Source organism: Canis lupus, chromosome X (assembly GCF_011100685.1).
Source record: "Canis lupus familiaris isolate Mischka breed German Shepherd chromosome X, alternate assembly UU_Cfam_GSD_1.0, whole genome shotgun sequence".
Lineage (NCBI taxonomy): Eukaryota > Metazoa > Chordata > Mammalia > Carnivora > Canidae > Canis > Canis lupus.
In genome coordinates this window covers 41,188,390-41,209,051 of record NC_049260.1, presented here as the reverse complement: position 1 = coordinate 41,209,051, position 20,662 = coordinate 41,188,390, and the positions used below count along the sequence as shown (strand labels likewise).

The window sequence follows — 20,662 nt, the reverse complement described above, 5'->3', positions numbered from 1 at the left end:
GTCTATATATACAATGGAATATTCCTCAGCCATTAGAAATGACAAATATCCACCATTTGCTTCGACGTGGATAGAACTGGAGGGTATTATGCTGAGTGAAATAAATCAATCAGAGAAGGACAAACGTTATATGGTCTCATTCATTTGGGGAATATAAAAAGTAGTGAAAGGGAATAAAGAGGAAAGGAGAGAAAATGAGTGGGGAAATATCAGAGAGGGTGACAGAACATGAGAGACACCTAACTCTGGGAAACGAACAAGGGGTAGTGGAAAGGGAGGTGGGCAGGGGGTTGGGGTGACTGGGTCATGGGCACTGAGGGGGACACTTGACAGGATGAGCACTGGGTGATATGCTGTATGTTGGCAAACTGAACTCCAATAAAAAATAAATAAATAAAATAAAATAATAAAAAATAAAAAGGTGAGTTAAAAAATAAAAAGATAAACCATTTTCATGGATAGAATGGCTTAAAGCCATTTTGCACCTTTCAGACTGGTAGCAATTTGAAAGACTGATAATAAGTCCTGGTGAATATGTGGGAAAATATAAACTTCATCTCAACTGCTCATAACAGTATAAATTAGTACAACCTGGAAGGAAAAATCCAATTATTTAATAAAGTTGAAAAACTTTTTGTATCAATCAGAAGAACCCAGCTAGGGGACAGAAACAATACCAGCTATTTTAATGAAAAGAATGTCTTAGAAAGAATGTTTAACTACTCACAAATTATTAACCATGTAACTGAAAAGACAGAAAGAGACTGTTAAAATTTTCATGGAGGTAGCAATTGCAGAAAGCAGCTGAGCTAAGATAACAAGGGAAGAAACTGGAATTAATAAACATTGAAAGGTTGGAGGAGTAGTGTCATGTGGGTGGGACTCATACCTCTAAGGAGATGGCACCAAGCAGTTGCTGCTAGTGTCTCTGAGGAGGTGAGTAGGCTGTTCTGTGAGTGCTGGTAATCTACAACCTGAATTAAACTATTGCCGTCGTGAGGAACTTCTGCTGCTCAAAGGAAGACACAATCCTGAGCTGACATTCATATAAACAGGGAGCTAAAAGGAAGGGGGGGGGGGGAAGGAGCAGGTCCCTTTTTCCTTCCTCACACTCAAAGTGTGTATTTAGTATCTCTTACTGGTAAGGCCCAACAGGAAGCAGATAGCAAGAAAGAAATATGTTTTGTAGAGTCATAGCCCCAGCATCACAGAGAACGGTGTTGAAGGGGAGTGTCAGAGTGAGGGCACAAGAGCTTAATCACTTAAACACTCCCTATACTCTAACTCTATGACCCATCAGTTCCACTTTTAGATTTAGATGCTAAACATAGAAAAATACAAATGTCTTGCACTAGGGGAATGAAGAGAGAAATGAACGAACCAGACCTAGATTTATCAACATAGATGGACCTTGGAAAGGTAAAATTTCATGAAAAAAGCAAGCTACAGAGTTTCAACACTGTATGATATCCTTTAGGTAAAGTTTTTAAGAGCAATAGAGAATTATATATTGTACAATTCACACTATACACATACACAAAAACTCTTAGGGTAGATGAAAAATTCTAAATGTTGAAAGGAAAACCTTAACCTCAGAGGAAAGGACAGGAGAATATTATCAACTTGAAACTGGTAATATTCAAACATAAAGCCTCAGCAGAAGAGTTAACAAAATTAAGTAACCAGGCACAGTCCATGAGCAGATTATCTGCAACACATATGACTGGAAAAAAAGATTTTTATATTCTCATATATTAAAAAACAAAAACAACAACATTTAAACCAAGAAGCAAATATAAGATAAGCAGCCCATTATAAACAATGAGCAAAGGATATAGAACTGTCAGTGCACAGAAGAAAAATCCTAATGGCCAATCAACAGGTAAGAAAATATTCCACCTCATCATTAATTAGGGAAATCCAAAAGAAATGAAATCAATGAGTTGTCCCATAAAGAGAATCAGGACGTATTTTCACACCAGTGTAGGAGCCAATTATAACAGGTATACTCTGTGTGTGTGGTGACTAGATGACCCAAAGGGATTGATCAAATGGTAATAGGAGTTTTCACAAAGAAGCTTTCTCCATAGTACAAGGCAAGGGCCGGCCTATGTGAGTTCTCTGATGTTCTGTGAGGTGTGCTTTCCGGCAGAAGGCTTTCCCACATTCCTGACATTCAAAGGGTCTCTCTCCTGTGTGAATTCGCTGATGTTCAATGAGGCGTACTTTCACATAGAAGGCATTTCCGCATTCACTACATTCATAGGGTTTCTCTCCTGTGTGAGTTCTCTGGTGTTGACAAAGGGATTTCTTCATACTGAAGATTTTTCCACATTCACTACATTCATAGGGTTTCTCTCCTGAATGCATTCTCTGATGTTCAATGAGGCGTGCTTTCACATAGAAGGCATTACCACACTTATTACATTCATAAGGTTTCTCTCCTGTGTGAATTCGCTGATGTATCCCAAGAGATGAGTGCACCCTAAAAGATTTCCCACATTCATTACATTGATAGGGTTTTTCACCTGTGTGAGTTCTCTGATGATTATTGAGAGTCATTTTCATTCTGAAGAATTTCCCACATTCACCACATTTATATGGTTTCTCACCTGTGTGAATTCTTTGATGTTGATTTAGGGATTTCTTTGCACGGAAGTTTTTCCCACAGTCACTACATTCATATGGTTTCTCCCCGGTGTGAGTTCTCTGGTGTTGCGTAAGGGATATCTTAACTCGAAATGTTTTTCCACATTCACTACATTCATAGGGCTTCTCCCCAGTGTGAGTTCTCTGATGAATCATGAGGGTTGCCTTCTCAGAAAAGGTTTTTCCACATTCAGTACATTCATAGGGTCTCTCTCCCGTGTGCGTTCTCTGATGTAGAATGAGTTGTGACTTCCTGCCAAAAGACTTCCTACATTCATTACATTCAAAGGGTTTCTCCCCTGTGTGAGTTTTCTGGTGAGCAATGAGGTATGATCTTGCACTAAAGGTCTTTGCACATTCACCACATTTATAGGGTCTCTCCCCTGTGTGTATTCTCAGATGTTCAATAAGATTTGATTTCCTGCAGTAAGTTTTCCCACATTCATGACATCCAAAGTTTTTTACTCCTGTGTGTGTTCTTTTGTGTCCAACAAAGCCTGTTTTCTTGTAGAAGACTTTCCCATATTCGTTATATTCAACAGTTTGATCCAAAGTTTGAATTTTCTGATGCTGAAGGTCATTATCATGCCTGAGGGCATTACCCCCAACAGAACTGTTGCCACACAGCAGTGAGAGAGATCCTTTAAAAACAAATCAGAAAAAATAAAATAAAATAAAATAAAAACTAAAAACAAATCAGATCATTCTTTCACTTAAATCTCAAAAATGGCATCAAATTAAAGTGCTTAACAAAGTCTATAAAGCATATCCTATAAAAAGTGCTTAACATATCCTAAAAAACTACATAATTTGGCCCCCAGCTAATTCTCTGATATTGCCTCTTACCACCCTCACCACCCACCATCAGGATACCCAGCCTCAAAAAAAAAAAAAAAAAAAAAAAAAAAGGATACCTGGCCTCTTTGCTATTTTTAGGATATATCACTCAGACCAGGCCTGATACATACTGTTCTCTCTACCCAGAATTTGAAAATCTACATGGTTCTGTCTGTCTCCTATCACCGATGTTGGCACGCTAATGTCAACCTCACAAAAAGTCTTCCCTGAGCACATTCTCCACAAGCACACAACCATCATTGTCTATCTTTTTTATCTTGAACTGATTTTCTTTTCACCACCAAACATTTGTTTTTGGTCTCTTTCCCTCATAAGACTGCAAGTTCCCAGAGAACAGAGATATCAACTTATTCACTGCTGGACCCCCACACCTAGAACATGACCAGATTAGAGTTGATACTCATTTAAGATTTGGTTGAACACTAAATGAATGTATGAGTGAATGCCTGACAACAGTAGCCATCCAAGACAATGGAGGGAAGGAAGATAATTTAGAATACTAAAGAGAGACAGTCTAGCTAAGAATGTCTAAGATTAGGCAGGCAGGGATGGATAAGAGTGGTAGATAACTACAAAAATCAAAATAAAATAAGACCGAAAACTTAAGTGTGAGCATAATAATGGCATGTGTGATTTAGGTATCTGAAGTGTGTAGACCTTCCAGTCATTTTCAAAGAGCAAGGGCCTCTAAAAAGAGATTACTGAAAAACACTGCCCAAAGTGTTTTGCCCTGAATTTCTGGGCTATTATTTCCCCTGTTTCCATATGTCTGATTATTGTACACTCACCTGGGTAACAATGGCCTGAGGAGTCCTCCTCTAATATCCACAGCTCCTCGCCTCGCTCCAACTTGAAGATCATCTCTGGTTTGGCCACGCAGAGGCCTGTTAATGGGAAATGGCACAGGACATGGGCCAAGCTGTCTGAGCTTTAGGGCCTCTGATGAAGGAGGAAGGTGCATCCTCATGAGCTGCACAAGGAAGGGGGCCCATTTAAACCTTTCATTGGGGGAAGTGACAACACACACACTCTTCCTGATGCCCCAAACTGATGAATCATCTGTAACCCTTGAATCTAGCACTAGAGTATCATTAAAGTCTACAACAGTTGCATACATTACAGTAACCAAGAAAGGAAACACATGCTACTAGGAGTTACATGGACAATAATCCTCACCCACAGATGCCAGGTTGCTATAGTTCTCCAACATCACATCCTTGTGCATGGTCCTCTGAGCAGGGTCCAGTCTGTGCCATTCCTGTCGGGTAAAATCCACAGCTACGTCCTCAAATGACACAGATACCTGTAACAACAATCTACAATGATCAGAATGGGACACACAAAAGATGTATGGGAACTAATTCTCACCATAGAGCACCATTAAGAGTTAACTAGAAGCTACACTGGACATCTGACTTTCTGTCTTGCTTGATATACATTGTTGGGGGGAAACTCCAGAACAGCCATGCTATTATGTTAATTTACCAATCCATGAAGAAAAGACTACTAACTACTTAGCGAACACTTTGTACCCGGACTTGTCTCAGTTGCTGGTTAAAAGAAAAGACAGAAGATGGAGTGCCTGTTGTCAAAGAGTTCATACCCCAAAATAAAGAGACTTGTATATAAAAACATTCTTGCAATGAGGTATTATGGGAGCTGTGCTAGACATGTGTAACAGGGTGCAATGGGCTTTCATGAGGGAGGAATAGGATTCCACTTGGTGTTAGCAGATTTCACTTAATTTGAGGAGACAGAGCTATGAATCCTTAAATAAGAATATAATTTCCCGGGCAGCCCTGGTGGCGCAGTGGTTTGGCACAGCTTGCAGCCTGGGGTGTGATCCTGGAGACCCGGGATCGAGTCCCACATCGGGCTCCCTGCATGGAGCCTGCTTCTCCCCCTGTCTGTGTCTCTGCCTCTCTCTGTGTGTCTATGAATAGATAAATAAAATATTTATAAAAAAAAGAATATAATTTCCCTAAAAAATATGGGGCAATAGCATAAGAAAAGGCAGGTAAACATGAAATACACAGAGTGAGTTATAGAACTACACATAGAGCAGCATGACAGAAAAACAGCACTTCAGGCTCTGATGAAATAAAGTGCTGTAGAAGACATTTAGGGGCCAGAGAGTGGGAGGATTTTCAACTCTTTTTTCCTACAGATCCTCAGTCTCTAGGACTCTTGACTCCTTACACCATCAGAATATTTTCTGACCTTCCCACAATATATTTGTATCTATAAACTAAACAGAAGTACCTTCAAGTGGAAGAGAGGCACAGACTACTACTCCCAGGATAATGGCATGAGCAGATGGGTTGAGGCTAGCAAGATTAAAACAAGAGAGATACTGGGTTGGCAGAAGGGAAATTAAAATAGATCTTGGACCTCAGCTGGAGTGTTTATGACACATACTGATGGACATCCAGCTGGCAGGTGGATATATGGTTCTGAAGCTCAGAAGAAAAGGCTAGGACAGGCCAAGGATGGGGAGGCAATAGCATTTCAGTATGAGGCGAAGCCACCAGAATAAGAATAAACTGGATGGCAAAGAAAAAAGAAAGAGCTTGAGAGAAGTACCAAGTACTGATTCAGCAAGGACACCTAAGTTACATGAAAATTGAAGGAAGAGGGTCCCTGTGGGACAGAGAAAATGAGAGAACTGTTGTTTTTTTAATGCAGTCCTTCCCCAGACCCAAAGCTCCAACCTTCTAGCAGAAGAAACCTCATACTGTAAGGAAGAGAAATTACTTTCCTTGGCAAGGAGAATAGTGGTCTGAAGAGTGTAGAAAGGATCCTATTGCCTTTTTTGTAACTGCTCACCACTTGGCCCCAAGGGCAAGCCTAGTTACAGAAAGTGAGTGCCAAAGCAGAGAGACTAAAGCCCTAACTGTCCAGCCAAAAGACCATGGAGGGAATCGTGGGGGAGCAGGATTGTGGGGAAGACTGTCCGAATAAAATGGTCTGAATAACATGAAGCAAAAATGACAGACCTGAAAGAATTGGGCAAATCCACACTGAGGGCTGCTGACTTTCAACACTTTTCTTAGTATTAAAGGTAACTAGTAAACAGAAAATCAATAGGGATTAAAAAAAAAAAAAAACACCATCACCCATCAACCAATTGACTGTGCACACTGTTCCTCTCAAAAATATAGAAATTAAGTTTCTCCAAGTACACATGGAATACTCCTCAAGCTAGAACATACTCAGCATCCTAAAACAAACCTCACCACAAAGACCTACAGAGTACCAAGGAACATTGATCTGGAACAACCCACTCTGAGCTATATCTTAATCAGACAATTAGAATTTAAAGACAAAGAAAATTTTCCTCAGGGTCTCAAAGCCAAAAAGATGAAATAATGCCAAGACAAGAGAATTAAACTGGCATTAATTTATCAAAAACAAAGTAATAGTAATACAGTATTGTCAAGAAAGTTAAGGGGGAAGAGTACAAATGAAGGAAATTATATCCAGCCAAGATACTCTTCAAGTACCAAGGCTATTAGAAGAACAGCTGAGTATGCCAAAGCGCTTGTGACCTTCCTAAGGAATTTAATAGAGGTGCACCATTTAATTTGGCAGCCACTAGCCACATGTGGCTATTTATTTTTAAGTTTTGATTAATTAAAATGGAACAACACAGAAAATCCTGTCTTTCAGTCACATCAGGCATATTTCCAGGGTTCAACAGCCACACAGAGCTGGTTACAATCCTAGACAGCATAGATACAGAACATGCTCATCACTGCAGGAAATTCTGTTGACCAACATTACACCAAATAATGAGTTTCATCCAAACAAAACCAATGAATGGGAAAATGCTGGAAAAAGCCAAACAGCAAGCATTTCATATACTTAAAGCTGTAAAGCTGTAAAGCTAAGGCTGAAACAAGGCTGGGGTCATGGGTTGAAGGATAATGCATAAACATTAAGTTGTTCTGACAAAATAAAAAAACAACCAAAAATAGAAGGAGAATAGAAAGAGAAAGAGAAAAGATGAATATGATCATTGACTGCTAAGGAGGAGGGAGGCAAGATGGCGGAAGAGTCGAGTCCTCAACTCATCTGGTCCCACTAACAAACCTCGATAACTTTCAAAACATCCTGCACACCTACGAATTTGACCTGAGATGTAAAGACAGAACAGGTAGAACGCTACAGAGAGAAAAGTTTTCACTTCTGACATGGTAGGAAGGTGGAAAAAATTAAGTGGGGGAGAGAAGCCATGACAAGCCGGACAAAAGCAGAGCCACAAACGCCGCCAGGGCACAGCAGCCCAGCCCTGGACGAGTGGGAACTATAAAAATCCGCCCCTGAGTTTTCCCTGACTGAAAAGTGCTCAGCAGGGAAATAGGGCAGAAACGCAGGAGGGGCAGAGAAGCATCAGGATTCCAGGAGATACTGTAAGAGGAGGGGCGCCCAGGAGAAAGCTCACCGCAAACCATGGTCCACAACCTTCCAGGGCGTTTGGGAGAAGCTGGCGGGTTATGCAGGGTGGCTCTGGAGCCCCCTTTACCCTAGAGCCCGGCAATGGACAGAAGCGGCTGGCCTCAGTTCTCTCTGGGAGAGGCGATCCCTGGGAGTGCGGGTCCCGTGGCACAGGGTCCACGATCAGAGGGCGCCGAAGCAGACAAAGCCATCGTCCGTTCCCCCTGGGACAGGCGGAAGCAGGGAGGTCACAGGAAAGCGAGAACTCTGCCGCTGGGTGCCTGGCAAGCTGTGCAGATCAGTGCATCCATGACTGACCCCAGGAGCATCTAGGCAGTGTGGACGGGGAGGCTGCGGTTAGGTACTGACAGGGAGCCCTTGGCTCCGGAGCTGGAAATCTGGCCACCACTTTTTTTCACTGGGAGAGGCGGGGCCTTTAAGGAACAAAGGCCTCACCGGATAAACAGCTTATACTGAGTCTGGCACCTGGTAAGGGGCCGGGCATCTCTTCCCAGGCACAGACACCTGGGAGTCAGCACAGCAGACCCCTCCCCCAGAAGAACTCCCGGAAGAACAACAGAAAAGCAAGTTTACTGAACAAGCCGCACTGTAAAGATCTAGGACTGAAGGAAAATAATATATAGAACTAGAGGGTTTTTTTTTTTTTTCATTACAACCCATTTTTATATCAGGTTAAAATTTTCCAATATTTTTTCTCTTTTCCCACCTTAACTATAATATTTTATCAACTCTTCGTTTTTAAGCGTCTTCCTTTTTGAATTTCATATTTCTACAATTATACGTCCTGGATATATTTTTTATTTCTGGATTCCCTTCAACATGCTCAATTTAATTTTGGTAGATATATGAGATAGGGATTTTTGGTTTGCTGTTTTTCCACTTTGTTTTGTTTCACAATGGTGTAAGTTAATACTTCCTAACACAAAGACCAAAATACATCCGGAACCAAGTGGAACACCATTTTGGTTCATTATGTGAGACTATATTCTCTCTTCCTTCCCATTCTGACCCCCTTTTATATTGTTTATGCTTGGGGAGTCGATGTTGGGTCTTTATATAAGTTTTACTGGTTTATATGAATTTGGAATTGAGCATCTTCCAACATACATAACAAAATACACTCAGAACCAAGAGGATCACCCTCTAGGTCCCCTCGGGGAGATATTCTCTCTCTACCACCACTTCCTCACCACCATCACCCACTCCTCCTCCTCCTCCTCCTCCTCCTTCTTCTTCTTCGTTTTTGGTTTCTTATTTTTACTATTTTGTTTTAAAATCTCTTTTTCATTTTAGTGGCCTTTTTCTTTTATTTTGTTCTGCTCTTCTTTTTCTTTTATTTTCTGGTCTCTGACCTTTTTGGAATTGTCTAGGGTGTATTTTTACATAGGTCATGGTTGATATTTTTGACTCAGCTCACTCATATAGCAACTCTGCACTAGACAAAATGACTAGAAGAAAGAAATCACAAAAGAAAGAACCGGAAGCAATATGTTCTGCCACAGAATTACTGAACGCGGATTTAAATACCATGTCAGAAATCCAACTCAGAAGCAAAATTATAAACTTACTGGTGGCTCTGGAAAAAAGCATAAAGACTCTAGAGACTGTGTTACTACAGAATTGAGATCTAATCAGGCTGAAATTAAAAATACTTTAACCGAGATGCAATCGAAACTGGATGTTCTAACTCTTAGGGTAATGAGATGGAAGAGAGAGTGAGTGACATACAAGACAAGTTGATGGAAAGGAAGGAAGCTGAGGAAAAAAGAGAAAAACAATTAAGAACCAATGAGAAAAGGCTTAGGGAAATAAATGATAGCTACAGAAGGAAGAATATATGTCTAACTGGAATTCCAGAAGTGGCTGAGAGAGAGGACCACAAGGTATATTTGAACAAATCATAGCTGAGAACTTCCCTAATCTGGGGAGGGAAACAGGAGATCCAAGAGATAGAGGACCCCTCCTCATAAAAACAATAAAATCCGTTCAACATCTTGACATTTAAGAATGAAACTTGCAAATTTCAAAGATAAAGTTCTTAAAGCAACTCGAGACAAAAGATTCTTAACTCGGGCAGCCCCGGTGGCGCAGCGGTTTAGCGCCGCCTGCAGCCCAGGGCGTGATCCTGGAGACCCTGGATCGAGTCCCACATCAGGCTCTCTCTCTGTATGATGCCTGCTTCTCCCTCTGCCTGTGTCTCTGCCTCTCTCTCTCTGTCTCTATGAATAAATAAATAAAATATTTAAAAAAAAAAGATTCTTAACTCATATGGGGAGAAATATCAGATTATCAACAGACCTCTCCACAGAGACCTGGCAAGCCAAAAAGGGCTGGCAGGATATATACATGGTACTAAGTGAGAAAAACATGCAGCCAAGAATACTTTATCCAGCGAGGCTCTCATTCAGAATAGAAGGAAAGATAAAGAGCTTCCAGGATAGAAAGAAACTGAAAGAATATGTGACCACCAAACCAGCTCTGCAAGAAATATTAAGGGGGATCCTGTAAAAGAAAGAGGAAGCCCAAAGAAATATGCCACAAGAACAGGGACTGAATAGGTAATATGCTGACATTAAACTCATATCGTTCAATAGTTACTCTGAACATGAATGGGCTAAATGATCCCACCAAAAGACTCAGGGTATCAGACAGGATAAAAAAGCAAGACCCATCTAAATGCTGTCTATAACAGACTCATTTTAGAACTAAGGACACCTCCAGCCTGAAAATGAAGGGTGGAGAACCATTTACCATTCAAATGGTCCTCAAAAGTAAGCTGGGATGGCAATCCTCATGTCAGATAAATTAGAGTTTATACCAGACTCTAATAAGAGATGCAGAACACTATGTCATAATTAAAGGGTCTATCCAACAAGAGGACCTAACAATCATGAATATTTATGCCCCTAATATGGGAGCTACCAAGCATATCAATCAATTAATAACCAAAGTATAGACATGTTTAGGTAATAATACACTAATAGTAGGAGACTTCAACATGGCAGTTTCTGCAAATGACAGATTTTCTAAGCAGAACATCACCAAAGAAACAAGGGCCTTAAATGATGCACTAGACCAAAGAGATTTCCCAGATATAAACAGAACATTCCATCCTATTGCAACAGAATACACATTCTTCTCAAGTGCACATGGTACTTTCTCCAGAATAGACCACATACTGGGTCACAACCAATACCAAAAGATTGGGATTTTCCACTGCACATTTTCAGACCACAATGCTTTGAAACTAGAACTCAATCACAAGAAGAAATTTGGGGGATCCCTGGGTGGCGCAGCGGTTTGGCGCCTGCCTTTGGCCCAGGGCGTGATCCCGGAGATCCGGGATCGAATCCCACATCGGGCTCCCAGTGCATGGAGCCTGCTTCTCCCTCTGCCTGTGTCTCTGCCTCTCTCTCTCTCTCTCTCTCTGTGACTATCATAAATAAATAAAAATTAAAAAAAAAAAAAAACAAGAAGAAATTTGGGAGAAATGCAAACACGTGGAGGTTAAAAAGAATCCTACTAAATGATGAATGGGTCAACCAGGAAATTAGAGAAAAATTAAAAAGATTCATGGAAACTAATGAAAATGAAAAAACAACCATTCAAAATCTTTGGGACATAGCAAAAGCAGTCCTAAGAGGGAAATATATCACAAATACAAGCATCCCTCAAAAAATTGGAAAAAAACCCAAATACACAAGCTAAACTCGCACCTAAAGAAATTGGGGAAACAACCACAAATAAAGCCTACACCAAGCAGAAGAAAAGAGATAACAAAGATTCGAGCAGAACTCAATGAAATAGAGACCAGAAGAACTGTGGAACAGATCAACAAAACCAGGAGTTGGTTCTTTGAAAGAATTAATAAGATAGATAAACCCCTAGCCAGTCTTATTATAAAGAATAAAGACTCAAATTAATAAAATCATAAACGAAAGAGGAGAGATCAAAACCAATACCAAGGAAATACAAATGATTTTAAAAATATGTGGAGCATGGGATCCCTGGGTGGCGCAGCGGTTTGGCGCCTGCCTTTGGCCTAGGGCGCAATCCTGGAGACCCAGGATCGAATCCCACGTCGGGCTCCCGGTGCATGGAGCCTGCTTCTCCCTCTGCCTGTGTCTCTGCCTCTCTCTCTCTGTGTGTGTGTGACTATCATAAATAAATAAAAATTTTTAAAAAATGTGGAGCAGCTATATACCAACAAATTAGGCCATCTGGAAGAAATGGATGTATTTCTAGAAACCCACAAATTACCAAAACTGGAACAGGAAGAATTAGAAAACCTGAACAGGCCAATAACCAGGGAGGAAATTGAAGCAGTAGTCATCAAAAACCTCCCAAGACACAAAAGTCCAGGGCCAGATGGCTTCCCAGGAGAATTCTATCAAACGTTTAAAGAAGAAATAATACCTATTCTACTAAAGCTGTTCCAAAGGATAGAAAGGGATGGAATACTTCCAAACTCGTTTTATGAGGTCAGCCTTACATTCCTTCCAAAACCAGACGAAGATCCCACCAAAAAAGAGAATTATAGACCAATATCCCTGATAAACATGGATGCAAAAATTCTCAACAAGATACTAGCCAATAGGATGGAACAATACATTAAGAGGATTATTCACCATGACCAAGTGGGATTTATCCCCAGGATACAAGGGTGGTTCAACATTCGTAGAACAATCAATGAGATAGATCACGTCAATAAGAGAAAAAACAAGAACCATATGATCCTCTCAATAGATGCAGAGAAAACATTTGACAAAATACAGCATCCATTCCTAATGAAAACTTTTCAATGTGTAGGGATAGAGGGAACATTCCTCAATACCATAAAAGCCATTTATGGAAAACCCACAGGGATTATCATTCTCAATGGGGAAAAACTTAGAGCCTTTCCCCTAAAATCAGGAACACAACAGGGATCTCCACTCTCATCACTGCTATTCAACATAGTACTGGAAGTCCTAGCCTCAGCAATCAGGCAACAAAAAGACATAAAAGGCATTCAAATTGGCAAAGAAGAAGTCAAACTCTCCCTCTTTGTAGATGACATGATACTGTACATAGAAAACCCAAAAGACTCCACTGCAAGATTGCTAGAACTCATACAGCAATTCGGCAGTTTGGCAGGATACAAAATCAATGCCCAGAAATCAGTGGCATTTCTATACACTAACAATGAGACTGAAGAAAGAGAAATTAAGGAATCAATCCCATTTACAATTGCACCCAAAAGCATAAGATACCTAGGAATAAATCTCACCAAAGAGGGAAAGGATCTATACCCTAAAAACCACAGAACACTTATGAAAGAAACTGAGGAAGACAAAGAGATGGAAAGACATTCCATGCTCATGGGTTGGAAGAATTAATATTGTGAAAATGTCTATGCTACCCTAGGGCAATTTACACATTCAGTTCAATCCCTATCAAAATACCATGGACTTTCTTCAGAGAGTTGGAACAAATCATCTTAAGATTTGTGTGGAATCAGAAAAGACCCCAAATAGCCAGAGGAAGAGTGAAAAAGAAAACCAATGCTGGGGGCATCACAATGCCTGATTTCAAGCTGTATTACAAAGTCGTGATCAGCAAGAAAGTGTGGTACTGGCACAGAAACAGACAGATATATCAATGGAACAGAATAGAGAACCCAGAAATGGGCCTCAATTCTATGGTCAACTAATATTCGACAAAGCAGGAAAGAATATCCACTGAAAAAAGGACAATCTCTTCAATAAATGGTGCTGGGAAAATCGGACAGCCACGCACAGAAGAATGAAACTAGACCATTCTCTTACACCATACACAAAGATAAACTCAAAATGGCTGAAAGATTTAAATGTGAGGCAAGAATCCATCAAAATCCTAGAGGAGAACTTGGCCACAGCAACTTCTTGCAAGATACATCTAGGAAGGCAAGGGAAACAAAAGCAAAAATGAATTATTGGGACTTAATCAAGATGAAAAGCTTCTGCACAGCAAAAGAAACAGTCAACAAAACTAAAAGACAACCTACACAATGGTAGAAGATATTTGCAAGTATCAGATAAAGGGCTAGTATCCAAGGTCTATAAAGAAGTTCTCAAACTCAACATGCAAGAAACAAACAATCCAGTCATGAAATGGGCAGAAGACATAAACAGACATTTCTCTAAAGAATACACGTAGCCAAGAAGCACATGAGAAAATGCTCCACACCAGTTGCCATCAGGGAAATACAAATCAAAACCACAATGAGGGGCAGCCCTGGTGGCACAGCAGTTTGGCACCGCCTGCAGCCTGGGGTGTGATCCTGGGGACCCGGGATCGAGTCCCACATCAGGCTCCCTGCATGGAGCTTGCTTCTCCCTCTGCCTGTTTCTCTGCCTCTCTCTCTGTGTGTCTATGAATGAATAAATAAAATCGTAAAAAAAAAACACACACACAATGAGATACCACCTCAAACCAATGAGAATGGTGAAAATTAACAAGACAGGAAATAAATGTTGGAGAGGATGTGGAGAAAGGGGAACCCTCTTGCACTGTTGGTGGGAATGCAAACTGGTTCAGCCACTCTGGAAAACAGTGTGGAGGCTCCTCATGAAATTAAAAATAGAGCTAGCCTACGACCCAACAATTGCACTACTGGGGATTTACCCCAAGGATACTGATGTAGTGAAATGCCAGGACACTTGCACCCCAATGTTCATAGCAGCAATGTCCACAATAGCCAAACTGTGGAAGGAGCCACGATGTCCTTTTACAGATGAATGGATAAAGATGCGATTGATATATATATATACACACACAATTGAATATTATTCAGCTATCAGAAAAGACAAACACCCACCATTTGCTTCAACATGGATGGAACTAGAGGGTATTATGCTGAGTGAAGTAAGTCAATTGGAGAACAATCATCATATGGTTTCACTCATATGTGGAATATAAGAAATAGTGAAAGGGATTATAAGGGAAATGAGGGGAACTGAGTGAGAAAAATTAGAGAGGGAGACAAATCATGAGAGACTTCTAATTCTGGGAAAGAAAAGAAGGGTTGGGATCCCTGGGTGGCGCACCACTTTGGCGCCTGCCTTTGGCCCAGGGTGCAATCCTGGAGACCCGGGATCAAATCCCACGTCGGGCTCCCGGTGCATGGAGCCTGCTTCTCCCTCTGTCTATGTCTCTGCCTCTCTGTGTGTGTGTGTGTGTGTGTGACTATCATAAATAAATAAAAATTTTTAAAAAATAAAAAAAAGAAAAGAAGGGTTGCAGAAGGGGAGGTAGGTGGGGGAATGGGGTAGCTGGGTGATGGGCACTGAGGAAGGCACCTGATGGGATGAGCACTGGGTGTTCTACTATATGTTGGCAAATTGAATTTAAATGTAAATAAATAAATAAATAAATAAATAAATAAATAAATAAATAAATAAATAAAAATTTTAAAAATAAAAATAAAAAATAGTGAACAAATTTTACATCTTAAAAAAAAGATCATGGACTACTATAAAGGGAAAGGTGAGAGACAAATTAGATGGATTTGCTAAGGTCAAGCCCCACATTCCATGTAGAGATTACTTAAAAATAATCTTTAAAAAAGGTAAATTGCTACACCCATTATGGAAAAACAGTATGGAGGCTGTTCAAAAAATTAAAAATAGGCACATCTGGGTGGCTCAGCAGTTGAGCATCTGCCTTTGGCTCAGGTCATGATCCCAGGTCCTGGGATCAAGTCCCACATTGGGGTCCCCCCAGGAAGCCTGATTTTCCCTCTGCCTTTGTCTCTCATGAATAAATAAATAAAATATTTTTTTAAAAAAAATAAAAATAGCGCAGCCCAGGTGGCTCAGTGGTTTAGCGTCACCTTTGGCCCAGGGCATGATCCTGGAGCCCCGGGATCAAGTCCCACATCATGCTCCCTGCATGGAGCCTGCTTCTCTCTCTGCCTGTGTCTCTGTGCCTCTCTTTCTCTCTCTGTGTCTCTCATGAATGAATAAATAAATAAATTAATAAAGTATTTTTTAAAAATTAAAAATAGAACTACTATATGATCCAGCAGTCCCACTTCTGGGTATATATCTGAAGGAAATGAAATCAGTATCCCAAAGATATATCTGTACTCCCATGTTCACTGCAGCATTAATCAGAATAACTAAGATATGGAAAACAACCTAAGTGCCCACTGATGGATGAATGGATAAAGATGGATATTTCCGAGTATTATTCAATCATGAGAAAGAAGCAAATTCAACCATTTGGAAGAACATGGATGAAACTGAAGGACATTATGCTAAGTGAAATGAATCAGACAGAGAAAGACAGATATTGTATGTTCTCATTTATATGGGAAAGCTTTTTAAAAAACGTTAAACTCATAGAAGCAGAGTAGAATGTTACCAGAGTTATGGGGGAAATGAGATGTTGGTCAAAGAATACAAAGTCAATTATGTAGAATGAATGTCTAGAGATCTATGGGGCACCTGGCTGGTTCAGTCAGTGAAGCATGAAACTCTTGATCTCAAGGTTGTGAGTTCAAGCCCCACAATGGGTATGGAGATATACTTAAAATCTTAAAAAAAAAAAAATTCTAGAGATCTAATATACAGGCATGAAGGCTATCTATACTTAATAATACTATATTGAACAATGGAAATATGTTTAAAAAAACTAAATTATAGGTGTACTCATCACACACACACAAAATGGTAACTTTGGGGGTGCCTGGCTGGCCCATTTGGAGGAGTATGCGACTCTTGATCTCATGATCAAGCCCCATATGTGGTGTAGAGATTACTTAAATACAAGTTTTAAAAAATGGTAACCATATGAGGAGATGTTAATTAGCTTGACTATAGTAATCATTTCGATACGTATATGTGTATCAAATCATGTTGTATACCTTGAATATATATACAAATTTTGTGAATAATAAGTAAATAGAAGGATAGAAGGATTGACTAAGGGTACTATAAGAAGTATTAACACAAAGGAAGCTTGAGTGGTTCAGTCAGTTAAGCTTCTGGCTCTTGATTTTGGCTCAGGTCATGGTCTCAAAGCCATGAAATCCAGCCTATTATGGCCTCCATGTGAGTATGGAGCCTACCGAAGATTCCTTTTCTCCTATGGGGTACCTGGGTGGCTCAGTCAGTTAAAGGGCTGACTCTTTGTTTCAGCTTAGGTAATGATCTCAGGGTTTTGAGATCAAGCCCTGCCTTGGGCTTCATGCTCATCACACAGAGTCTGCTTGAGATTCTTTCCCGTTCCATCTTGCTCCCCCCTCCACTCTTCTCCCCACTTCTATGCTCTCTAAAACAAATAAATAAAATCTTTAAAAAAAATTCTCTCTCCCCCAGCCCCTCCCCTGTCCCACTCTCTCTCTAAAAAGAAAAAAAAGTATTAACACAAAGGAGATTAACAACATAAAAATACAACCTTCCTTTTTTTTAAATACAACCTTCCTAATTACAAAAAAAAAAAATTAGAAGAAACGCTCAACAGAGAACAAAATACAGTGAATATAACACATATGCCCAGTAATTACATCAGAAGATGAAAGAATTGAGATGAAACACATTTGAATTGTTTATATCATCAAACAGTAACACAAACAAGTGTAAATAGGCTTATCTCACCTATTAAGCAAGAAAGGTTTCCACATTGCCTCATAAAGCAGAACCCAGAAATGCTGTGCACAAGAGATATGTTTACAACACAGTCATTCAAACAGGCTAAAATTAAAGAGATGGACAAACATTTACCAAATGAAAACAATATAAAAGAAGGAACTGGAATCCTGATGTCAAAGTAGCATTCCAAAAGCAGTTATATGAGCCAAAGGAGAATACTTTGTAATGTTAAAAGCCCTGTCCAAAATGAAGATTTAGGGATGCCTGGGCAGCTCAGTGATTGAGCATCTGCCTTTGGCTCAGGGCATGATCCCAGGGTCCTGGGATTGAGTTCCACATTGGGCTCCATGCAGGGAGCCTGCTTCCTGCTCTGCCTGTCTTTGCCTCTGTGTGTGTGTGTGTCTCTCATGAATAAGTAAATAAAATCTTTTTAAGAAATGAAGATTTAACAACAAAATATGTGAAGATACCTATGCACAAACTTACACAGCAAAAGCCTATATAAACCAAAAATGTTAGGAATGCAAAAAAAACAAGCATTCCCTAAGGGGAGACTTGCAACATACCACTTACAAAATGAGACAGATTTAGTAGACAAAAAAATAAGTGAAGATACAAAAGACCCAAGCAATATAATCAATAAGGTGAAACTTTTGGATCTATATATATTGAACACTATACCCAGATCATACAAAATATAGTTTCTCTTGAGCACACATGCAGCAGTCACAAAAACTGATCATACAGTACAACACAAAAAAAGATAATCTCAGTACGTTCCTTAAAATATTTATTACAAACACAAATTACAATCAGTAAAGAAATTTAAGAGTTACAAGTTAATAAGCTGATTCTAAAATTCATATATTAGGGATGCCTGGGTGGCTCAGCAGTTGAGCGTCTGCCTTCAGCTCAGGGCCTGATCCCGGAGTCCCGGGATTGAGTCCCAGGTCGGGCTCCCTGCATGAAGCCTGCTTCTCCCTCTGCCTGTGTCTCTGCCTCTCTCTCTCTCTCTCTCTCTGTGTCTCTCAGGAATAAGTAAATAAATAAAATCTTTTAAAAAAATAAAATTCATATATTAAAAAAAAAAAAAAAAAAAAAACGGGAAAAAAAGAGCCTAGATAGCCAAAGCAATTTTGAAAAAGAAGAAAAGGGGCACCTGGGCAGCTCAGTGGTTGAGCATCTGCCTTTGGCTCATGGCGTGATCCCAGGGTCCTGGGATTGAGTCCCACATCAGGCTCCCTGCAGGGAGCTTGCTTCTCCCTCTGTTTATGTCTCTGCCTCTCTCTGTGTCTCTCATGAATAAATAAAATCTTAAAAAAAATGTTAAAGAGCTTATATTACCTCATTTTAAGACTTATAAAGTTATCGTTCTCAAGACAGTGTGGTAGTTTTGTAAAGATATACACAAGACAAAGTAAGGTTTAGAAATAAACCCACATATACATGGTCAATTGATGTCTGACGAAGGTGTCAAGGATATTCAGGGAAGAAAGAATACTCTTCTCAACAAATCTCTCTGGACAACTGGTTAGTCATATCCAAAAAACTTCAGAGTTCCTGAAGGATCTTACTCAACTGTTAAGACTGATTATCTCCAGAAGGTGAGACTATGAGGAATGTTCAAATTAAAATTTTTATATTTCTGGTCATTTAGTGAAGGTGGTAACTAACAGGTTTCTCCATTATAAAGTTACCAATTGTCCCTATGTAACCAATGACTAATCTGTGGGGATGTAACTTGAGACAATGTAAATATTTTGTTCCTCATTCAACTTTCACCCAATAACTTTGGCGTCCATCAGTGATTCTTGCTTGACTCAATTATTACTTTAATAGTTTCAAAATGGTTATTTTTCTAACTCTCAATCTTCCCACATTATTAATTGGTACTACACAAAACTGTAATTCCAAAATCTGCTGGCGAAGTCCTAACAGGGGCCATAGTCAGATCAGAAGGATAGAGGGATACAACAGTTGATGGAATTAAGGTGGAAGTTTGGATGAAAATAGGAATGTCTGAATGGACTTTACATGTAGATGCATCTCCTTCATCTAAATGTATTCCTAGGGGCACCTAGGTGGCTCAGTGGTTGAGCATCTGCCTTTATTTAGCTCAGGTCATGATCCTGCAGTTCTAGGATTGAGTCCCGCTTCAGGCTTCTCGTGGGGAGCCTGCTTTTCCCTCTGCCTATGTCTCTGCCTCTCTGTTTATCATGAATAAGTAAATAAAATCTTTTAAAAATTAAATAAATGTATTCCTAAGGTGGATATTATGTCTGACTAGGGAATATTTCTCCTGTCTAGTATGGTAAAACAAAAAGAATGTAAGTTCACCCTTTGGGCAGTATTAATTGTACATGATAAATGAGAATCTTTAGAATTGCCCAAACCCATACAAGTTGTTATTCTGAAGCAGTACAGAATACGTGGTGAGGGGGCACCTGGGTGGTTCAGTCGGTCAGACATCTGCCTTTGGTTCAGGTCACCCTGGGGTCCCGGGATAGAGCCCTACATCAGGCTCCCTGCTCAGCGGGGAATCTGCTTCTCCCTCTACCTCTGCCCCAGACTCTCCCCCTCCCTGCTCGTGCTCTCTCACTATCTCTTTCTCTCCCTCTCAAATAAATAAATAAAATCTTAAAAAAAAATACGTGGTGGACAAAAAGAGATGACGACTTTAGTGGCATGTTAGAGGCTGAATTACTGGTCCAAAAAATTCTCCTAGAATAGCCCTGTGTGCCCTGTGAAAGAGGTGGTTGACACAGACAACAACACCCTGTCACGGCTTAAATAAATTAGTAACACCTGACAGCGTTAGTAGTTCCTGATATGGTTTCCACAATGGAAAAACAAAGAAAGCTAAGGAGACTGGTTCTCAGTGACTGATCCTGCAAAGGCTTTGTCCTCCATCTATTGAGATAGGAAAACAGTAAGCAGCCCTCTGCTTTCATATGGGAAGGATCCTAATTTACATTTACAGTACTACCAGTGTTCTCTGAATTCACCAGATGTCATAATCCAACTGTCAAAACTTGGTTAGAAGAGATTTGGATTTGATACAGGTCCCAAGGATAATAATACAC

The 20,662-nt window shown here is 40.0% G+C and overlaps 1 protein-coding gene across 3 annotated transcripts in view; it reads right to left on the bottom strand.

The window, feature by feature from the left end:
- Positions 1-337: 337 nt before the first annotated feature.
- ZNF157 (zinc finger protein 157) overlaps positions 338-20,662 on the bottom strand; it is a 53,170-nt gene continuing 32,845 nt past the window's right edge. For 2 of the 3 annotated variants that reach the window (XM_038587286.1, XM_038587287.1), the window contains 3 exons: positions 4,684-4,810; positions 4,296-4,391; positions 338-3,290 (listed from right to left, as the gene is read on the bottom strand). In XM_038587286.1, coding sequence (XP_038443214.1) covers positions 2,068-3,290; positions 4,296-4,391; positions 4,684-4,810 — 1,446 coding nt within the window. In that variant the 3' untranslated portion in view covers positions 338-2,067. Of the gene's footprint in view, positions 3,291-4,295; positions 4,478-4,683; positions 4,813-20,662 lie in introns of those variants that run through there. The other variant, XM_038587288.1, reaches the window with a different exon arrangement.